We start from the raw sequence: 23,164 nt of genomic DNA, 5'->3' as shown, positions 1-23,164 counted from the left end.
CTGCTGCAAAGGTATCAGCTACAACTCATATTATCTTTAAACAATTTCTAGACATTTGTAATACTACTTATCAAGTCAGGTTATTCATGGCAACAATATTCTACAGTTTCCACTGACTTCTAGTATCGGCTCACTCACCTGTCCTGTTACCAGGAGACAAGCGCTCATCTCCGGTAATGCGTGGAGACCGGGGCCGTTGTTTGCCCACAGTCCTTACGCGCCCTGCAAACATATCCTCATCATATTAAAAGCAACACCTTCATCACCCTAAACACACTGGCAGGTATTAAGGGATCAAGCAACACTCAAGATTTTAGTACATACAAATATTAAAACATTCCTTTCACCTAAGGTGCAGTATATAGTAATAGATTAGATAGAAGTATATGTGTAAAGTATGGGCCTTTCAAGAAAGTTCACAAGACAAACATTAACAAAGCAGTTAACGATAAGGAGGGAAAAAGTGGTAAAATAATGGTTAAAGACAATAAAATAGAAATGACAGCAATTAATGACCTTACCATCAGAATCTGTTGTTGACACAGTTATAGTGGTAACAGCCTGTGGAGCTGGTTGCTGCATGACAGCTGAAGCATTAACAGTAAATGCAGTGAATACATAAACTTTACGAAGTCTTATCTTACATATACTGACAATATAATTAACAAAAACTAGGTGAACACAAAAACTTTACAAACTGTTATATTACATATATCAAATATATAATTTTAAAAAACTAGGTGCAATAGTTATAATGGTTGAAATATAACAATGTTAATGACAATAATGACAGCAATGACTTGATTTTTCACTGCATGTTTCCCCCACTTAAAAGAAAGATGAATGCACTATACAGACATAAAACAAAGTAAAATATAAAAATAAGGTGACCAGACGTTTCGGGAGCAAAAGCGGGAAGCGTGCCGATGATGGTGTCGTCACTGACAAAGAGCGCCGAAAAAGGAGGTGGGGAAACCTTTCCCCTGAGTTTGTCGAATAGTGGTGCTTTCAAGTGCAGCTCTGTCCACGCCACTATAGTATTCCATTTTTAAAAGAAAAACAGTATTTAAAATTTAAATATAATATTCCTACCTTACCTACCGCTCAGCCAACTTCGAGGACGTGCAGGTGAGGCGCTGTAACAAATTACCGTGCGGACAATGGTCCGGCACCTTCGTCATTTTGTGAGTCTGTTGCTCCGAAACCGTAATTCATAGATGCGTGAATCTCCTTGTAAAGTTTTGGTTCTAGCAAGATAGTGTCATAAATTTTTACACAAGGATTTCCTGAATTTTTGCTGTCAAAGTTGCACTTCACAATTAAAAGTCCTTTCAGTGTTTCCACTGGTGATGTTTGTTTCGTCTCCGACCTTAGTTTAGCCACTGATCCGTACTCAAAGAAAACGATTACTGGAAGTGAATAAAAACATGCGGGAGGAGAAATGCTGAGAGGCGAGGGGAAATGTGCTGACGTAGGCCTGATGAGATGGCAGGGTATCTGGTGTACCCGGGCCCGCGGTTGTGAAGGGGGCCTGGCCGTGGTCAGTGCATTGTTTTCCATCTTCTTTTTGTTTTCTCTTAAAAGAAAGGTCTGATGAAGGAACATCCAAGCATTACACCTGCTGATGTTAAGTTTCAAGTCTGCAGTATACAATTTCCAGGCCTATGGTAGGCAGGGTCGTCGGGGTAGCGGGCCTGGTGTCAGAAGGTTGCTGGACACCCAGGATTTATCGCGCATGAACCGTCTAGATTCTAGAAGAACGTTTGTGCATTGAGGTCTGTGGATTAAGGTGCCACTTGGGGGACCTGCAAGCAAGTTGCCTACAAGCCACTTAGGGACAGTAAAGAGATGGGTATGTTACAGATGTATGGCCACTCTGTGAATGGAGAGGATGGAGCCCACCGCTGGCTCTGCAACCTTTAAGCCCTAAGCGAGATGTCAAAGGAGCTTGTTTCGTAGTGAAACTTTCTCTTCCCGTTTCTCCATCACCAAGCAAACTACATTAGTCTACAACTCTATACCAGGGGTGGGCAAAGTACGGCCAGTGGATGCCTTTGGATCGGCATCGTCTGCCAAAATGTAAAATGCATTTGTTTTCTTTTTTTTTCAAATCAGCCTAGCTTAATTTGCTAACAATTCATTATATCTAGTACAATAGAGTTAGAAATAGGCAGTCCATAGCATTCTAACACAGACAAAGTAAAAAGATAAAAAATAATAACAGGCTGACATGTCTGATGGAGTCGTAGGAGGGCAAAGGAGACGGCTACCTTCAAAGGAAAGTGAGCGACTTCAAACAGCTTCACTTTACACAATAAATTCGGCAGGTGAAAGCCATTATGTACTCATTTGTTGTCCATTCCATTATCACTAGGTTTGGTGTGTAGTCACCTGCTGGCGTGGGTTGCTACTGGGAAGTGGGGGAACTCGGACAACCGTAACCAAAGAAGCTGACACCTTAAGAGGGACGACCATCGGCGATGTACCAGTGGCGCGTGCAATAAGATATTGGCCAGCAGGTTATTATCGTCACGGGTCCAACACTGGAGCCCGCAGAGCAACGAAAAATAAATCGGGATCAACAAGACAACGCCTAAACCAAAGGCGCGGATGCGAATCAGTGTACAGTAATCAGACTTTTAAAGACAAGCGGGACACTGAAGGACTTGCCAGAAAGTGGCACATTGGGCGTACCGCCCGGACATTTTATGAGCAGGCGGGACATGAGGTCAAAAGCGGGACTATTCCGCCTAAAACGGGACGTCTGGTCAACTTAATAAAAATAAATACAGACTCAAACGCAGCAAACATCATACACCAAAAAATATATAAAGAAATGAAAATACAGAGACAACAATACATCATCAAAAGAAGCAAGATCTCACAGTAAAGTCAGAGAATGGGTAGTCTCGACACTTCAAAGTTCTGCATTTTTAATGACATTTTAGGCACAACAATCCTGACACCAAGGAAGTGTAAGTGAAAATAATAATATAGAAATGTATCAATGCAGCACAATGCAGCTGGCACAAAATGTCAACATTACTACCATGCACAGATCCAAAATCCAATATGCAGAAAATGTAGCAAGAAAGTACATGGCTGTCAATCATTAAAAAATGAAAGACTGTAGAGTCAAACAAATTCTATTTACAGTGAAATGAAAGAGTGTAAACTCAAATTATATTTACAGTCAAATGGAGACAATCCCATAAAGTGAAAACTTCAGACAAACAAAGAACACACTGCAGAGAATGTTAGTGGAGGAAGATGTCTATAGGTAGAAATGACACAGGTATAGAAGAACAATCCTACGCAGAGGTAAAGCAAAACAAAAAGTGCATTAAAATTAATAATAATAATGGGTACTTATAACGTGCAGCATCACAATCAAGATAGATTGCACTCTCTGCACAGATCAGTCATCATAAACCAAAGATAACCGACAGTGAACAGTGAGCTATGTATTGGCGCAATGAACAACATAAAGATGAAGTAGAACATAAAGGATCAAGGTATGATGAAGGGATGTAGGTACTGTAAGCAGTGTAAAGATGGAGTTGTTACATGATGGTTAACATGACAGAAAATAATTACAAGGGAATTAAGAATTCAGGGATAGTACTTTGTGAACAGATATGTTTTCAGAGAGCGTTTGAATGTGGCCTTGGAGTCCAAGTGGCAAATGTGATGTGGAAGAGAGTTCCACTGCTGAGCAGCACAGAGGAAGAACGTCTGTTGTCTGCATGTGACTGTCTTTGTGGGAGGGAAGGACAGAATGCACAAATCTTATGAGAAGCCAAAGTTTGGGGCAGGAGTGTGAACAGACAAGATTTCAGTAAAGTAGTGAGAGGAGGAGTCTTCAAAGAATCCATAGCATATAGCTGAGAGCTTTTAGTCTATTCTAGCTTTAATTGGTAGCCAACGAAGAGAGTGAAGAAGTGGTGTGATATGTTCAAATTTGCGAGTTCAAAAAAACGAGACCTGCAGCTGAGTTCTGGACTTTCTAAAGCTAATCAATGAGGTACGGTGGATAGCCAGCAAGAAGAGAGTTGCAGTAGTCTAGTTTAGACAGAACAAATGAGCAGATGAGAATATTGGTGGTTGAGATTGAGTATGGCGAATGGAGCTAGCTGATCTTCTGGAATTCACAGTATGCAAAACGACATATGTGAAAAACACGTTCATCAAGAGACATGTCAGCAGACATTATGTAACCTAAGTTAAGTGTTGAAGTAACAAAAGGAACAACAGCATCGCCTACCTGAATAGAGACAGGCAGTGAAGGGTAAACTCTGGCTCCCCTCATTGAAAAAATCAAAGCTTCTATTTTTTCATCATTTAGTTTTAACTTAATGTGGGTCATCCATAGTTTAGTATCAGAAATACTATCTTGGATGCTCTGGATAGCAGTGTGTGTGCGTGAGAAGAACAGCTCTAATACAGCTGAGTGTCGTCAGCAAAGGATTGATCAGATATAGAGTGAAATTGAATATGTACATGATAAAGAGGTTGAAACCAAGTACAAAACCTTGGGGACTCCTGAGAAAATAGACTGGTCACAGCCATCCACTATAACTGAGAGATATGACTGAAACCAGTGGAGTGGGGAGACAGAGATGCCATAGAGAGGACTGAGTCTATGAATAAGAGTAGTGTGGTCTATAGGAGTGGTTCTCAAAGTGTAGTCCGCAGACCACTAGTGGTCCGTGGGCATAAGTCAGACATTTGTCAAATGTCAGTAAAGTGACGTTTAAGTGATGCATTCCATTCATTAACATTTTAATTACAAAGAACGAGGTAGTTTTATGTCAACATACTACTGTCACAAAAGTACATTTAGTTTGGAACTGTAATGATACAAACGCGGCAATTTAAATTTGAAATTCATAGTACAGACTGATTTTTAGGCCTTGGTGGTCCGCCATATTTTTACTTTAGTAAAGTGGTCCGCGGTCTGAAATACTTTGAGAACCACTGGTCTATAGTATCAAAGGCAGCAGACAGGTCTAACATGGTGAGAAATGAGATGTCACCTCTATCCACAGCAGACAAAATGTCGTTTGTCACCTAAGCAGGGCAGTCTCATAGCTATAAAAACGGTGAGAAGCAGACTGCGATGGAGAAATAAGGGACACCAGAAAGTACAGCACACTGGGTGACACCAAAAGACTACAGATTTCTACAAATAAGATAAAATCACAACAGAAAGTACAGCTCACTAGAAGATGCCAAAAGTCTACATAGATTCCTGGATACAACAACAGAAGGTATAGCTGACTTAAAGACACCAAAAGTCTATATGAATTCACGGACACAACACAGCAGCCCCTCAAGCTGGTTAAGTGAAGGGACATCCCTCCCAGCCAATATTCTTAGGTAATATGGTTTAAAAGAGATGCAAAGACAAGTTTGTTACATGCCAATAAGCTACTGACCTACAAACTTGCACTTCCTCAGCAACTCAAGATGGGTCCAGAAAATATCTCCTGGGTCATGAGGAATGTGTGTCACAAACTGTGGGTGAGTCATGGCACATAGCTGAGAACCATCCATGTTAAAGCGGGAGATGGTGACACCCTGCAGTCCGAATTCCTTTACTGCCCACTGAATCCAATGCCTTACATGCACAGGTGTCCACTCTGTGGGGTCTGCACACAACATCATTCATATTATACTCATTGAAAGAACTGTCTAGGTCGCACCTGCACACCATAATATGATTATTTAAATTTATCTGCAGACATTTCTCAGTGGAGTCCTCACACCACAACATAATTATGGTTACATTCATAAGAAGACCTGTCTCGGCAAAGTCTCCACATCAAATCATAGTTATGGCAGTATAGTAAGAATAACAGTCAGTTGTACTCAGGCATGATTTTAGGAAAATACAGACTAATGACATTTTGCTGGATTGTAATTTGTATTGCACAGTAGACACCAGAAAAGAGCAGCTGGCTTTACGATATGTTCATAAAGGACAATACCTGGAGCTGGTGTGCTGACATGGTATGTGTGTGTATATATGTGACCCTCCACGACGAATTAAGTCATGCGGAATAGTTTTGTGCTAGAGGCCCCAAAAGGTGATAGGGGTCAGTTTTGTGTAGTTTGACTTTACTTTAAAAAGGGATTCCTTGGTTATTGAACTATCAGGAAAAGATCTATCTATTCCTCTTCGTGCATCAGGTTGCACATAAGGCCTCAACCAGAGTCCGCCACCGATGTCGATCGGCTGAAACCCGCTCTAGGTGACCCCATGTCCAGACCTTTCCTTTCATCTCCCTTTCCACTGTTCTTCTCCAAGTTTCCTTTGGGCGGCCTCGTTTTCTTCGGCCGTCTGGAGTCCATCGTAGGGCGACTCTGGAAAGGTCTGCTGTCTGCTGGCGGAGCACATGTCCAATCCATCGCCAACGCCTTCGTTGAACCTGCGTGGTGATGGACTCGGTTTCAGTTCTTCGGTGGAGTTCTTCGTTGCTGATGGTATTTGGCCAAAGATGTTAAGTATGCGCCTGAGGCATCTGTTTTGGAAGACGTCAAGCTTGTTACTGATGGTTTTGGTCATCTTTCAGGATTCTGATCCGTAAAGGAGGGGTGCTGATCACATTTGACTTGAAGATTCTCAGTTTGATCTTCTGGCTGATGTTTTTTGCCTTCCATGTGCTCCTGAGTGAGGCGAAGGCCTGGCTGGCTTTCGCCAGTCGGCTCGAATCTCCACCTCCGCATCCCGTGTTTGACATTTTGGACCCAAGATAGGTGAAACTGTCAACTTCCTCAATCTCTTCTCCATTTAGTTTGATGCCGTCTTGGACTCTGGCGTTCACTCTCATACTTTTCGATTTCTTTGTGCTGACCTTCAAGCCAAGGTTTCCAGCTGTTTCTGAGAAGGCCTTTGTTTTTTCATGCATGTCTTGGTGCGGTGTGACAGCAGGGCAATGTCATCAGCAAAGTCCAAGTCTTCCAGCGCTGTTGTTGCTGTCATAGTCATGGTCCATCTGATCCCTCTCCTCTCACTGTCGGTGGAAGTCTTCATGATCCAGTCCATGGCCAGGATGAAGAGGAACGGCGATAGAATGCAGCCCTGCTTCACCCCGGTACTGACGTTAAAGGGGTCCTGTGAGCTCCGTGTCACAGACAACCTGGGATTTGAAATCGCTGTACAGCATTGCAATGACCTGAACAAGTTTTGCAGGGACTCCGTAATGCCTCAGGATCTTCCATAAGGACTCGCGGTGGATGCTGTCAAAAGCCTTCTCCAGGTCGATGAAATTGATGTACAGCGGTGTGTTCCATTCGTTGCTCTGCTCCAGAATCTGTCGCAGAATGAAGATGTGTTCGGAGCAGGATCGCCCAGGACGAAATCCTGCTTGCTGTGGCGGAGGTCTTTCTCAAGAGTTGCCGTCAGTCTTGACAAAACAATCTTGCTGAAGACCTTGCTGGTGAGGGAAAGAAGTGTTATGCCCTTCCAATTATTGCAGTCTCCAAGATCTCCTTTCTTGGGTAACTTGAAGATGAGCCCTGTCTTCCAAAGCAACAGGGAGCTGCCCTGATTCCCAAACTTGCTTGAAGATTTCAGTCAGCTTGGGAGCTGTCACATTTATATCTGCTTTTCAACATCTCTGCTGTTATTCCATCTGCCCCTGGTGCTTTGCCGCTCTTCATTGTCTTGACTGCTGCTGTCACTTCTTCCAGGCTTGGTGGGTCTGTGCAGATGTCAAGGTCTATAGCTGCTGGCTGGATGTCTGCAAGCTGAGGGGATCTGGTCTGTTCAGAACCGAACTCAAAATGTTCCTTCCAGCGCTGTAGTTTTTCTGCCTCTCCCTCGATGACATTACCGTTCACGTCTTTCACTGGCACATCACTGTTCTTAAACCCGTTGTTCAGCTGTTTGTTTATCTTGTACAGTGTCTTCAGGTCATTTTTACTTGCTGCATTTTCTGCTTCATCTGCCAGTTTCTCTATGTAGTCTCTTTTGTCGGTTCTTGCCATCCTCTTTACCTCTTTGTTTAGTTTTGCATATCTTTGTCTGAGTTGTTCTTTCAGGCGTTCTGATCTGGTGCTGTTGATTCTTTGTTTGGCTGACTTTCTCTCTTCTATCTTCCTCCATGTCTCTTCTCTGATCCACTGTTCTTTCTTTTTCCGTTGGAAGCCCAGTATTTTCTCTCCTGATTCCTGTAAGACTCGATTGAAGTCGTCTAAGGTCATCTCTTGTTGGTCTCCTAGTGCTTGGAACCTGTTCTTTACTTCCATAGCAAAGGCCTTTCGATGACTGGATTTTCAGTTTGCCAGAGTCCACTCTCTGCTGACGTGCCTGTTTCCTCGTGATCGACGTAGCTTCAGGGAAACTGTGGCTATTCACAAGAGTGTGGTCACTGGCAACGTCTGCTCCTCTGTAGGCTCTAACATCTTGAAGTGAGCTCCTCCATTTTCGGTTGATGATGACATGGTCTATCTGGTTCTTTGTGCTCCCATCTGGTGATGTCCATGTTGCCTTGTGGATGTCTTTATGTGGGAAGAGTGTGCCACCAATCAGTAGGTTGTTTTCTTCACAAAAGTCTGCCAGTCTCTCTCCGTTGTCATTGATCGTTCCGATTCCATGTTTGCCCATGACATGCTCCCTGCAGGTGTTGTCACTTCCCACCTTGGCATTGAGATCGCCGATGATGAGCAACATGTCATGGGCTGGAACGCTCTCTGAGGCTGCTTGGAGCTGATCGTAAAAAGCATCCTTGTCTTCTGCCTCAGAGTCATTTGTTGGTGCATAGCAGGCTAGCACTGTCAGCTTGGTGTACTTTGAATGGAATCTTGCTCTCAAAGCCTAGGTCCATAAGGCTTCCATTCCAGCAGTGCCTTTTCCGTTTTCTTGTTGAGGAGTAGAGCTACTCCTTCAGAGTGCTGAGCGTCTGATCTTCCTGAGAACAAGATGGTATGTCCTGACGCTAGTCTCCTCTTTCCCGTGCCGGTCCATCTGACTCCCAGGATGTCCAGTTGTAGTTGTCAAACTCTTTGACTAGTTGGAGCATCCTGCCAGTTCTGGTACAAGGTCTGGACGTTCCAGCACCCCACCCTCAACTTTTGCCTCGGCTTCAGTAAATCCACTGTCGGGGCGCCAGCTCCCTTTCGGGTTTGGCTGTCGTCCGTCATTAGTCCAGTCACCTGGTGTGCTTCATTACCTCCGCCATCTGTGACGAGTTCTCTGGTTTTAGTTTCTGTAACATACTTTTTTTTACATGGTGGGGTTGTTAGCCCTACCACAACCTAATTTACCTCTAGGTGAGGTGTCCACCTTAGTCGCCTCTTACGACATGCCTGGCTGGATGGCAGGGACCCTATTCTTACAATGCTTGCTAGGCAAGCATACCCCGGGGTCCCACAGGGGCAGGAAAAGATACTGCTATGTTAAAATAAAAACTAGAAATCAACTTAAAATATGTTTTAATTGAGGTACCTTTCTGCGATCCATACCAATTTCTACAAAATTCAAACGCTGCTTTGATACTGTTTCCCAGAAATAACCCCATCGTGCTATACCTTGCCAGAAAGCCCTTAGTATGTATGTTCAACTTCTTTAAAGAACGATTCAAATATTAACCAATCTAAAGATTTGTCTGCTAAAGTTTAGTAGTAAACAAACCCAATCAGCCATCTCTACGCTAATCTTTGAACCGCTTTTCTCAAAATGGCCGCCACCATACTGTCTCACTTCAAACGTTTATAACTCACTCAATGTTAGGACTAGAAGAACAACTTTTGTATCAAAAGAAAGTTCAGAACCTGTACATTTAAAAATATGCTATTTGGCAAATCTGAAATTTGCGACTTAAGACTCACTTCGTCGTGGAGGGTCACATATATATTTATGCTACATGTTCATGCAGTAAACACCCAGAGCTAGAGAGTTGACATATTACGTGCATACATACATGTTAATGCAGGAGAATACTCAGAGCTAGTGTGCTGACAAAGAATGTACATACATACACACATGTTAATGCAGGAGAATACTCAGAGCTAGTGGTGACATGATCTGTGTGTATATAGAGGTTTTTGGAAACTATTTGCTAAAGCTCACAATTGATTTAAGCATCACCACAAAAGGCTGACTATAAACACCCTACCAAGAGGGATTTTCAGTCTTTCTTGTTCTCGACGAAAATTCTGGTCAACAATCCATCTTGTAACATTCTCTGTTTCTTCTGGCAGAGGGATGACTACTTTGGCTGTGGCTGGTGCGACAGGTGTTGCATGTAACTGCTCGACCACTGAAATCAAAATGTATACGCTATCAGTAAGTATCTACAAACAAAATCTACACCAAAGCTGAATGTTAACAATTCTCTTCTTAAAAAATGTGAACACTATCAAATAAAAACTAGACCCAAGCTAAAGGTTACTAATTTTCTTGTTAAATAATGTGTACGCTATCAGCAAGTATCCACAAGCATAAACTAGACCAAAGCTGAAGGTTAATAATTTTCTGTTTAAATAATTTGAATGCTATCAAACAATGGCTGAATCCAAGCTGAATTAATAATTCTCTTGTTAAATAAAAGTGTAGGTGGAGAGGAGATGGAGATTATTATTGCTGCTGCCAGTCCCTTCTACCTAATCTCTCCTCTCACTATCACTACCACCACCACTTTCTGTCATGACCTTTTACCTCTCTCTCATTAGTCCACCACTATATAATGGATATGTAAACCTATATTTATACTTATAAAATGCTTGAGTGAATGCATGTCCCAAATCCACCTGGAAACACCCCGGGTAACCTGCCGTTCCCAAGCCAGGATGTAAAAGGAGGGTTGAGTGTGGAGATAGCAGCCCCACCCTGTAAAAAAAAACCTGCTACAGAAACTGCAACTGCAACACGAATTCAATGAGAGCCTGGATGGGAAGATCCCTCTTCTGAAAGGCCTATGATACATGCTGGCGAAAGCCTTTGGGAAGTCAGTTCGCCGACATATCTTCTCACGGCCAAGGCGAAAACCAGGATAGGGACCTGAAACATCAGAACCCTATATAAGAGAGGGAAATCAGCTCAGGCAGCCCAAAAAATGAAGAGCTATGGCATCAAGCTCTTTGGTCTGTGGAAGACCAGGTGGAATGGCAACGGTCAGACCAGACTTTTGTCTACTCTGGACATGAAGACCCTGACCCTGATCACACAAGGAGTAGCAGTACTGATGACACCGGAGGCTGCAAGTGCACTAACAGCGTGGAAACCTGCCCTGCGTACCGCAACGCGGGCGCACGCGTGCACCTATGACGGGCGGGCCGTACCGCAGCGAAATTTGAGTGAGCGCGCGTACTTGCTTTAGATGTAGTACGCCACGGGCGCAAAGATGGCCGCCATGGTTGTCGAGTTGAGGTATGTCGATGATATTCACGGTGGATCTTCTAATAAATAAGTATTTTGCAACAGATAGATATATACGACGACAAAGAAGTGTATTAAAAGTTCAGATTTCATCGTCATGTCTTTCTAGAGATGGTAGATGAATTCGCCTTCGATCTTGAAACTCCGAATCGGGACCACAACAACAGAAAGTCTGCTCGTCGTTTGTTTTTACATGATATACTTGACTACCACATTGCTCTTTCCACATAATCTTTAATTCTTATGGACTTTTTTTTCCTCTTTTAGTTCCCAAATGAATGCCACTAGAAGTATATTGTTTGGCGCTGCAATAGATTGCTTCTATTAATTAGTCGTCGTTGTCAAATATGTCCATCAACAAAATTATATTCACGACTTCGCTGTCAGCCGCCATTTTAACAGGCGCCCACGGTGGGCGAAGGGTATCACAAGCTCTTTAGGGCGTGAGTGAGCGCCCGCGATGAGTGCCCGCGTTACGGTACGCAGGGCAGTTTCACCATGACTCATGTCAGTTCAGTTCAACTCCAAAGGCAGAAAAATCACTGTCATTCAGTGCTATGGACCTAGCAACACAAATAAAGATGAAACGGAAGACTTTTACAAATCCCTACAAGCACTGGTAGATTGTACTCCAAAACGAGACCTGAAGATCATAATGGGCAACATGAACACCAAAGCTGGAAATGACAACACAAACAAAGGACAGATAATGGGAAAGCACAGTGTCGGCAACTGCAATGAGAATGGTGAGGTGTTCAGACTTCTTGGATTACAGGAGACATGGAAAACTGCCTGCACACTCGTCCTGGGAAAGAAAGAGAAAGAGCACAAGGTATGGCTGACCTTAGGGACCTGGCAAAAGATAGAGGAAAGGAAAGAGCTAAAGCAGAAGATCAACCAGTATCAAGACCAGCAGGAATAAGAAGAGCTCAGAGTAAAATACTGGGAGATGAACCAAGAACAGAAGAAGAGGGTGAGAGGCAACAAGAGCAGGGCTTCTGCTTACGCAAAAAATTGCGTACAGTATGTCACGACCTGACGTCGGTAATCTGACATGGCGCATTCTCACCAAACGTCACATACCGGCATTCGTGCATTGCGCATTCTTTTTAAATGAAAAACACGAGATCACTTCCAGGTTGGGACGTCCGTTTGTTAATACACCAAAACTTCACAATACATAACAATGCATACAACTTCAACCAGAACAGTTTAAATCAACGCTCAGCAAGCACCTTAAATCTCTAAGGGTGCACTTCACAGACTAAGGGGTGCACATGCACCGCTACTTAATACCAATGTCTGAGTCTTTCAGTTCGCTTCTCGAAGGGTCTCAGTTACTTATTAACAGTTCAAACAGCTCTTACCCTGATCATCCTTTAAACGGCATGAACGTCACATTGTCCCTTCCACCTGGGTGCCGAAGGTACTCAGTCTCTGGCACCTGCTCACACTCGTCAAGTCTCTCTTGACTTTCTCACGTCGAGCTAGTCGTTCCCACACACAGCAGTGGAGTTGCAGAAGACACTCTCTCACTTCCCCGCACACAGCAGTGGAGTTGCTGAAGACAGGCCTCCTGTCGGCGCTTCTGTCGTCGAAACGCCCTCAAGCTGTTCCGGAAGATGGGGGGGGGGGTGTTCCTCTCCTCAGGCCACCATCATTCCTGTTACTGGTGTTGTCGTCGTCGACGTCGACTCCGGCTGACAAAACCTCTAGCCGTTCCGAGCCCGGCGCCGCACTCCCCCGCACACAGCAGAAGAGTCACTCTCCGCACACAGCAGAAACTTGGAGACTCTACAATGTCTCCGGTACACGACACACCTCGCTCGCACCTCCAAACAGCTTCTTCACGGACACACTCTCTGTGTTAATCCAAAAACAAGTGTCTCTCCCCTCCTCGCGAGCCTTTCTACCCTCCTCTATATATACACCCTCTGTCACCATCGACACGGGGTGAGCTCTACCCGCTTCGCACGTGAGGTCCGAAACTCATGGGGTATCCAAAAATCACGAGGCCCACAATTTCCACTAACATTAGGACATTCACAAGTGACAACCTTCCATCCCCTTCCACCAAACTAAGGCGGGATCATGGGAAAAAAAACAAAACTAAGGAGGCACGGACTGGTCCGTGACATTCCTCCCTCCTCTAAATAAAAAAATGTTGCAAACATTTTTCTAAGTGACTATTGTAACATAAGTCAATCATTATCCACTTTTCACATATTATTCACATTTCTTATCATGAAGATAAATAAGATACCTCTTTCAAGACAAATACAATACAATTAATCAGCTGGACAGGTTGCAAACTGACCATGACCATAACTCTCTAAAAAAAAACAACACAACAGCAATGCAATTTTCATAAAACAGTAGTTTTCAAGGTATTAGTTGATCCATTTCCGCTCGTGATAGAGCGTCTGCTATTCTATTGTCTGTCCCTTTAATTGCTTCTATAGTGAATCTATATTCTTGAAGGGCCAGAGCCCAACGCATAACTCGGCTGTTTTTATATGGTGTTGAGCGGAGGAACAGAAGTGGCTTGTGATCAGTCTGGAGCACGAATTCTGCTCCCTGAAGATATCGAGCCAACTTTATGATCGACCAAACAATGGCAAGGCACTCTTTTTCTATGGTACTATACCTAGTTTCTCTATCCAACAGCTTTCGACTAATGTAAATGACGGGAAGTAATTTATCTTCATGTTTTTGTAGCAGAACGGCCCCCAACCCAACCCCGCTGGCGTCTGTTTGTAATACAAATGTTTTCCTAAAATCGGGGAGTTGCAAGATGGGGAAACGGGATAGTACCGTCTTAACCCTTTGCAAAGCTTCTTGACACTGTACCGTCCAAGAAATGGTCCGTGGATGGGTACCTTTAATAAGGTCGCTAATGGGTGATACAAGGTCGGCATATTCAGGGATGTAACGGCGGTAATATCCAATCAACCCCAATAGTGATCGTACCTGCCGTTTCGTGCTGGGCGTTTGTAAGTCTAGGATTTTGGTTACTAGGGAAGGTTCTGGTTTCAGTTGCCCACGCCCTATCCGGTGTCCCAAGTATTCAAGTTCGCGAAAGCCCGCTTGTAATTTAGAGGGCCGGGCAGTTAATTGGGAACTTTGCAAAATATTGAGCACCTGCTTTACATGCTCAAGGTGATTCTCCCAATCATTGCTACCAACTAGGAGGTCATCAAAATAATGGTACGTTGAGCATTGCTCCAATTTGAGGGACCTCATTGCTCTGGCGAACGTGGCTGGAGCCGTAACTAACCCGAAGGGCATTCTTGTCCATTGAAATAACGCCGAGCGGGGTCTGGAAAGCTGTTTTGTGACGGTCCTCCTTTCGTACCGGAATTTGCCAGTATCCTTTTGCAAGATCTATTTTGGTAAAGTACTTGGCATCTGCTAGCTGGTTAATGACCGCTTCTGGGTCAGGTATAGGTTCCGCGTCAAATTTGGTTATTTTATTGAGTGCTCGATAGTCGATGCAGAATCGGATGGAACCGTCTTTCTTAGTGACCAATAGCACTGGTGATGAAAAAGGGGAAGTGGAGGGTTCTATTACCCCCATTTTCAGCATTGTACTGACTTCCTTCGCAATTTGTCGTTGCATAGCAAACGGGAGTGGGTATGGTTTTTGCCGTACAATGACGTCTGCAGTGAGCTCAATGACATGTTCTACAGGTCCGTTAAAATGTCCAGGTTCTGACGTGAGGACCTGCTGAAAACGTTGGAAAAGACCCATAAGTTGTGTTTTTCGTTGCGGAGGAAGCATTTCGTCTATTTTTACTGAAGTCAAGTCCTCCACAGTGTCCATTGACAGAGTGGGTAAGGACACCTTGTCATCTGCTGTTGAGGATGGAATTATTGCAAGATTGCAACAGCTAGGTGCCTGAGGGAGCAGATATGATTCCGATTGCACAACCGGAATTTGAGTTTGACTTTGAGGAGTCATTTCAGGCGAGAGAATATCTGCAAAACTGATACATTCGCCTCTGGTAGTTTCTTCCTGGGGAGGAAATCCTGCTTCGAGGAGTGGAGTGACGGATACTGCGGCACTGATGTTTTCCCTTCTGTAGTATTTCTTCAACATATTAATGTGGAAGATTTTATCTTGACCTTTGATTCGCAAACGATAGTCAGGATGTAAGACCTGCGTGATGCTATAGGAACCCTTCCATTTCATCAACAGCTTGTTGGCTTTAGTGGGTAGCAATATTAAAACTTCGTCGCCTGTCTGCAATCTTCGTTCTTTCGCTTTCTGATCATAGTAGCGTTTACTCCGAGTAGATGCCTTGTCGGAGTTTTCAGCCGCCAGTTGCAATGATTCTCTCAAAGTGTTCTTCAAGTCAAGGATGTATTGAAATACCGTTTTTTCTTCTCCGGGTGTTTGATCATCCTCCCAAAGGGAAGCAAGTAAGTCCATTGGTCCTCTAGGTCTTCGTCCGTACAGTAGTTCGAACGGTGAGAATTTAACGCTTTCGTGTATGGTTCCACGACAAACAAAAAGGAGGGCGGGAAGGTATCGATGCCATTCTCTTGGATGTGCTGCGGTGACTTTACGTAGCATAGGTTTGATGGTGCCATGAAACCGTTCTACGCACCCGTTGGTCTGTGCATGATATGGTGAGGTACGTAGTGCCTTGATGGAAAGCGTTTGCAGCAAGTCTCGCAAGGTCTGATGTGAACTGAGATCCTCGATCGGATAAAATCTCTTTAGGGAATCCCACTCTGCTCCAAATCGTCATCAACGCTTCGCCAATAGTTTGAGTGTCAATCTTTTTTAAGGGTATGGCTTCCGGATATCGTGTAGGCGATATCGATGACTGTGAGGATATGCGTATGTCCTTCTGCGGAAGGTGGGTGTATGGGTCCTACTAAATCAATGGCGATCCTCTGGAATGGCTCTTCTATTATGGGTACCTTGACGAGGGGAACTACACGATTGCGTCCCTTAGCTGACGTTTTTTTGGCATATGTCACAAGTTTGGCAATACTGGCGTACGTCCCTCCGTATGCCAGGCCACCAAAAGTGGCTGAAGACTCTTTCGAGAGTATTTCTCGCGCCTTGGTGTCCAGCGAATGGGCTGTCATGGGCATATTCTAAGACAGTAGATCTCAGAGCCTGTGGCACAACTATTTGAGTGACATCTGATTGCTGTGACCGTTGAAAATGTCTGTAAAGGATACCCTTCTCCACTTTGAAGGAGCTGTTTAACCAGTCGGTTTTCGTAAAGTAAGATGTTAGGGTGCGATCTTCCCTCTGCTTTTGGATTAACTCCGATTTAGAAATGCCTACTGCTGGTAAGGCTGGCCTCAAGAGTGTGGGTGTTTGGTTCGCTTCCCTGGCTTGTGCTCTTGTAACTACTGCAGCGCTTATTGATACAGGTTGGTATTCGGCTGTGAACGTTACCTCCTGCACGCCGGGAACGTTGCCTATTATGACATCAGTTACTGGGTTCTTGATTACACAACATGTAAGAGGTCCAGTGAAGAAAGGCGTGTCCACCTGCACTCGTGCTAGAGGAAATACTTCCTTACGTCCTCCGAAGGTAAGACACGTTTGGCTTTTTCCCAGATATTCTGAAGGTGCCACTAAGCTCGCTCGAATGCCAGCTGTAGTCGCTCCAGTATCCCTCAGAACCTGCACTGCTTTTCCTTTTACTAGCCCGGGGTAAAGAGGCAATGACCCCGCCTCTTGCGTGGTGGTAGAACACAAGACTGCGACGTTTGCCACTTCCTGGTTTGCATCACACACCGACGCGGGTTGAGCTCGTTGTCTATTATTGGCACAGAAGCGCGCTGTGTGTCCATAACCTCGGCATGTAAAACATTGAAGTCTGGTACTTGGTTTGATAGAATCAGGCTTGGACTGGTTTGGAGGTACTGTTCGTTTTTGTTCATCAGGCTTGAACTGATTTGGCGATACAGTTCGTTTTTGTTCTCTCCACGGCCGCCGGTTTACTGGTGGCGAGTTAGTCGATGATCTATTTCTATTGTCGACTGGTGGAGTCCTAGGAGAGTAGGTACTACGAGGGGTTGGTCTATTAGTTGTCCCTTGCGGTCTAGCAGTCCTTGGGGTTGTGCAGCTTGCATTCGCAAACATGGTTGTTTCCTGTCGGCGCGCTATGTTCTTACCAGGATGGGCCTTCCGATACTTCTCAGCCGAATCTATCATTTCTGCTGCCGATTTAGGGTCCCTTTCCTTTAGAAATACTGCCATATCTTTAGAAATGCTCTGCATTATCTGTTCTCTTAAGACGAGGTCTCGCAGGCTTTCGAATGACTTGTCTATCCCTGCCAACGTTAACCATCTATCCAGTAAACTGGTTACTCTAGTCAGAAAAGCGGGCATAGACTCTCCCTCAGCTGGTCTCACTGACCTCAGTTTTTCTCGGAATCCGTCTTCCGTACACTGGAATTTCAACAATAATTGCTTTCTTAACTCTTCATACGCCACTTGTCCCTGCGCACAGAGTGCGTGATATAACTTGAGAGCTTCCCCCTGAATTGTAGCGGACAAATGTAATGGCCACAAATGTCTGGGCCATCGGAGGGCTTCTGCATGGGCCTCGAAACGGAAAAGAAAAGAATCTATGTCATCTAGGTCTTCCTTAAAGAGAGGTAATTTCGGAATAAATCCTTTAGGGGTTACTTCTCTTACTTGTGCCTCGCCATTAGGTTGACCATTTCCTAACCTAAGTCTAGCTAGTTCAAATTCCCTCTCTCTTTCTCGCTCACGCTCCTCCCGTTCTGCCTGTTCTTTCTCTCTTTCTCGCTGAATCTTTTCTTTTTCCAATCTCTCCTCCCTTTCTGCCTGTTCTTTCGCCAACCTCTCCTCCCTTTCTGCCTGTTCTTTCTCTCTCTGAATCTTTTCTTTTTCCAACCTCTCCTCCCTTTCTGCCTGTTCTCTCGCTCGTCTTTCTTCCCTTTCATTTCTCTCCCTTTCAAGTCTCTCTTCCCTTTCCGCCTTCTCATATTTCTCTATTCGCTGAATTAAATACTTAGTGAGCGCCTCACCCGTTAAACCTATGCTCTCCCCTTGCGCTTTAAAGGCCTCAATATCCATGATTACTTCTAAAAAAAAATCAAATGCCGTACAAGAAAAGAAAATCAAAATTCCCAACTACAGAGCTATACCCTGCCACGAGTCAGAACAAGTTAACAAAATCAAATTTACGTGACAAGAAAAGAAAATCAAAATTTACGAGGGATAACACTATCCTTCAAACACATACGTTTAAAATTAATTATACTTCACTTAAACAAAATATCATGAAAGGAAAAATGCTTTTCAAACACTCCAGAAATACTAAAGACTAAGGCCTGTTTTCTTTTTCTTAAAACACAAACCAAGAAAAGATACCTACAGAGAAGAAAAGAAAAGAAAGCAGTAGAGAAAAGACAGATGGCGGAAAAGAGCGTGAAAAGACACAAAAAACAAACAAACAAAGGCAAGACACAGAAACTAGACCTTACTGGGGGACGAACTGTACACACCCCCAGACCCGTAGAGCTGGAGACGGGAAAATATAAAAAAAAACAAAGCAATTCTGCACACAGCCTAGGCTACCCTAGCACGTGGAAAACGCAATACACACTTTCACTCACACTTACACAGGAGCGTCCCAAACCAATACATAAAACATAAAAAAGATTCTAAAGCAAAGTTCCTAGAGGTGGGAAAGATAGACACACACAACAGCAAGACTAGACCTAAGGCCCTCTCTGTCGACTGAACTATACAAGCCGGCAGACCCGTGTAATCGGAGACGGGATGAACACAGAGACGAAAACTTCAAAATTCATAAATTTGGCTGACTGCCAACCGTGTACACAAACTGCTGATACCAACTTCTAATAAACGAGCATACAACTTCTAAGCAACGTGTGTACAAACTTCTAAACACATGCATACATACAAATTCTCACCAACGTGTATACAGACTTCTAATAAACGTGTATACGAGAGACTATCCCTCCCTGAAGTGATCACGTCGGGGTCACCAAATGTCACGACCTGACGTCGGTAATCTGACATGGCGCATTCTCACCAAACGTCACATACCGGCATTCGTGCATTGCGCATTCTTTTTAAATGAAAAACACGAGATCACTTCCAGGTTGGGACGTCCGTTTGTTAATACACACCAAAACTTCACAATACATAACAATGCATACAACTTTCAACCAGAACAGTTTAAATCAACGCTCAGCAAGCACCTTAAATCTCTAAGGGTGCACTTCACAGACTAAGGGTGCACATGCACCGCTACTTAATACCAATGTCTGAGTCTTTCAGTTCGCTTCTCGAAGGGTCTCAGTTACTTATTAACAGTTCAAACAGCTCTTACCCTGATCATCCTTTAAACGGCATGAACGTCACATTGTCCCTTCCACCTGGGTGCCGAAGGTACTCAGTCTCTGGGCACCTGCTCACACTCGTCAAGTCTCTCTTGACTTTCTCACGTCGAGCTAGTCGTTCCCACACACACAGCAGTGGAGTTGCAGAAGACACTCTCTCACTCCCCGCACACAGCAGTGGAGTTGCTGAAGACAGGCCTCCTGTCGGCGCTTCTGTCGTCGAAACGCCCTCAAGCTGTTCCGGAAGATGGGGGGGGGGGGGGTCCTCTCCTCAGGCCACCATCATTCCTGTTACTGGTGTTGTCGTCGTCGACGTCGACTCCGGCTGACAAAACTCTAGCCGTTCCGAGCCGGCGCCGCACTCCCCCGCACACAGCAGAAGAGTCACTCTCCGCACACAGCAGAAACTTGGAGACTCTACAATGTCTCCGGTACACGACACACCTCGCTCGCACCTCCAAACAGCTTCTTCACGGACACACTCTCTGTGTTAATCCAAAAAACAAGTGTCTCTCCCCTCCTCGCGAGCCTTTTCTACCCTCCTCTATATATACACCCTCTGTCACCATCGACACGGGTGAGCTCTACCCGCTTCGCACGTGAGGTCCGAAACTCATGGGGTATCCAAAAATCACGAGGCCCACAATTTCCACTAACATTAGGACATTCACAAGTGACAACCTTCCATCCCCTTCCACCAAACTAAGGTGGGATCATGGGAAAAAAAACAAAACTAAGGAGGCACGGACTGGTCCGTGACACAGTATGCCTTAAAAGTTCGGAGGACCCCTTCAATTTTCGTTAGTGGGGTCCCAGGGGACCCCTTCAAATTTGGGCGAAGAACAGATATAAAATTGGGTAAGTGTAGTGTCTGACATCGTAGCCCAACCTATTGTTGTCGTCTGCTAAAAGGTGAGAGTAACTTCCCTTGCACTGAGTTTTTTCCTTACCGGGAAGAGTTCCATTAACCTATTTTCAAGATGTCATTGACAGCGTGATTAAAATCATTGTCTAAGAAACAGAAAGAAAGTGAGCACCCAAGTACAGTGAGCATAAGCTCATCACAGATGCTTGCACAGACTTCATGGCACAGAAATCTCGCCGTTTATGACTAGACATTACAGTGCTTTAATGTGTGCCTGAAAGGCAGTTGAACAAAGTATGTTGATTTGTTGATTTTTTTTCACATTGTAAAAGGACCCCTTACAGTTAGCCTGGGACCCCTTAGAAATCTGAAAAAGGAGTCCCTGGGACCCCAAAGAATTTAGCCTTAGCAGAAGCACTGAAGAGACAGTTTGCACACAGGATGGCAGAAGAAACAGAACAAGCAGCTGGGCAAAATAATACAAAGAGATTATACGAACCAGATCCAATGGCGTGGTGTAGTTGCAGCCGTATGATCTGCTGGGGGCATAAAGGAATAAAAAGAAGGAGAATGCATGTCCCTACAGCAAGAACAAGCAACCTTGGAAAAGAACAGTAGAGAGCGAGGCAAAGGACATCAGAACCACATGGGCCCAACTGAAGGCTGCTGCCCAAAACCGGGTCCACTGGCGAGGTGTTGTTGCAGCCCTGTGATCCTAGAGGAGCAACAAGGACTAAACTAAACTAACAGCAAGAACTTACCTTGTTCCTGTGCAGGCTGGACATCCAGGTCATCTGTTGTCTTCAAGATATCCAGAATATTGATCTTAGGTTTTACTCCTGGTACAGTGTAAAATTAACATTAAGCTTCAGTTACAGTATAAAATTAATGCTAATTTTTTTTACGGTGTAAAATTAACATTAATTTTCGTCATTTTTTCTTCATTGATTCCTTCTTACTCCTTTCACCCTTGGTGCTTAAATATTTCATACAACAACAAATAAAAACAAATTTAAATTAGTCTGCAAATTAAAATATATGTATCCTCTATGACTGAAAATAGGGTTTCTTGAATGATTGGCATGTGAGACCTAAAGGTGGAACTTGAGACCTAAACTATGCTGCTAAATAAGACTGGTATTTAAGCCCTTAAGCTGAAACCTTGAATGACTGGAAGATCCTAAATGGCTCCCTGAGTGACTAGGTCTGTATGTACTTACCAGGCTGTGACTTGACCTCCAGATTGACTTGAACCATTCCCTCCCCCTGAACACACTGCTCCACTAAGCTCTTGCTGCCATCAAGCTGTCAACATCAATATAACCATCAATATAGCACCTGTAGTCAGCACTGCCACTACTAGCATATAGCTCTACCAAGAATTAGCTTTTCCTGACCCTCTTTAATTGTGTAAATAATTAGTTTCCTAACCCAAAAATAATGAACACCACCAACATACCATGCCCTATCAAGTATTAGTTTTTCATCCCCCTCTTCAACTGATTGAAATAATAAGTTCCTAAACACAATAGATGATTAACAGGTGAAATCTGATCGCAGGCTACCATAAATTTCAGATTATAAGTCACAACTTTTTTCCTCCAGCTTTGAACCCTGCAGCTTACATAGTGATGTGGCTTGTTTGCAGATTTTTATTATTCTAATTAATTTTTTGATGAGCTCCATGTTAAAATGTTAACTGCTCACATTTTAAAATCAAAGCCACATACGACTGAAGCAATCAGGTCATTTACTCAAGCACACACCCTCATCATGCTGAAATAAAGATGAAATGCCTAAGAAGGAAATTTCAAATTGAAGGCGACCAGCCTGGCCATTGAAATAGTTGTATATATTTGCAGATTATATGCAGGTACAGTCAGTAGACCAAAATTTTCAGTACAATCTTTCACAAACATACACACACAGGTAAACACACATGCACGTGTACACTCTTACATTAAAAGCGATGTACTAAAATATTCCATCAAACCTACTTGCCATATCAAAGAATATTATTCTAAGCAAATAACACTGCAGGCAGACAACAGAAAAATATATAGGCTATAGACATACTGCATTAAACTATGCATCTACTATCTGTACTGATGAATCAAGAAAAAAGAAAGGTGATTTAGGCCAGTGGTTCTCTGAGTATTTCGGACCGTGGACCACTTTTCTTAAGGTAAAAAATATGGCGGACCACCAAGGCCTAAAATCACTCTGTACTATGAATTTCAAATTTAAATTGCCGCATTAGTTTCAGTACAATTCAAAACTAAGTGTCCTTTTGCGACAATAGTATAGTAATAAGTTGACATAAAACTACGTACTTAACTGAAGTCTTCTACAAGCCTATCTGGCGATTTGCTGACATATGATGACTGTCAGCCGCGGACCACCTGACTTACGCCCGTGGACCACTAATGGACCACACTTTGAGAACCACTGATTTAGGCTACACCCCAGTGTAGTAACAGCTATTATATTAGACTACTATAGAAAATAGTGTCAATAATAAAAACCCTTTTTTTCACCCATCCCAT

The 23,164-nt window shown here is 43.8% G+C and overlaps 1 protein-coding gene across 8 annotated transcripts in view; it reads right to left on the bottom strand.

Annotated features, from left to right (window-relative positions):
- Window positions 1–23,164, bottom strand: part of LOC112567678 (GA-binding protein alpha chain-like) — a 37,043-nt gene that overhangs the window by 5,303 nt on the left and 8,576 nt on the right. For all 8 annotated transcript variants that reach the window (XM_025244408.1, XM_025244414.1, XM_025244416.1 and 5 more), the window contains 6 exons: window positions 21,839–21,923; window positions 21,380–21,457; window positions 10,122–10,265; window positions 5,439–5,651; window positions 522–587; window positions 139–222 (listed from right to left, as the gene is read on the bottom strand). In XM_025244408.1, the coding sequence (XP_025100193.1) occupies window positions 139–222; window positions 522–587; window positions 5,439–5,651; window positions 10,122–10,265; window positions 21,380–21,457; window positions 21,839–21,923 (670 nt within the window). The remainder of the gene's footprint in view (window positions 1–138; window positions 223–521; window positions 588–5,438; window positions 5,652–10,121; window positions 10,266–21,379; window positions 21,458–21,838; window positions 21,924–23,164) is intronic.

Source organism: Pomacea canaliculata, linkage group LG7 (genome assembly GCF_003073045.1).
Source record: "Pomacea canaliculata isolate SZHN2017 linkage group LG7, ASM307304v1, whole genome shotgun sequence".
Taxonomy (NCBI): Eukaryota; Metazoa; Mollusca; class Gastropoda; order Architaenioglossa; family Ampullariidae; genus Pomacea; species Pomacea canaliculata.
The sequence above is the reverse complement of the archived record's forward strand: the minus strand, read 5'-3'. Positions and strand labels throughout refer to the sequence as shown.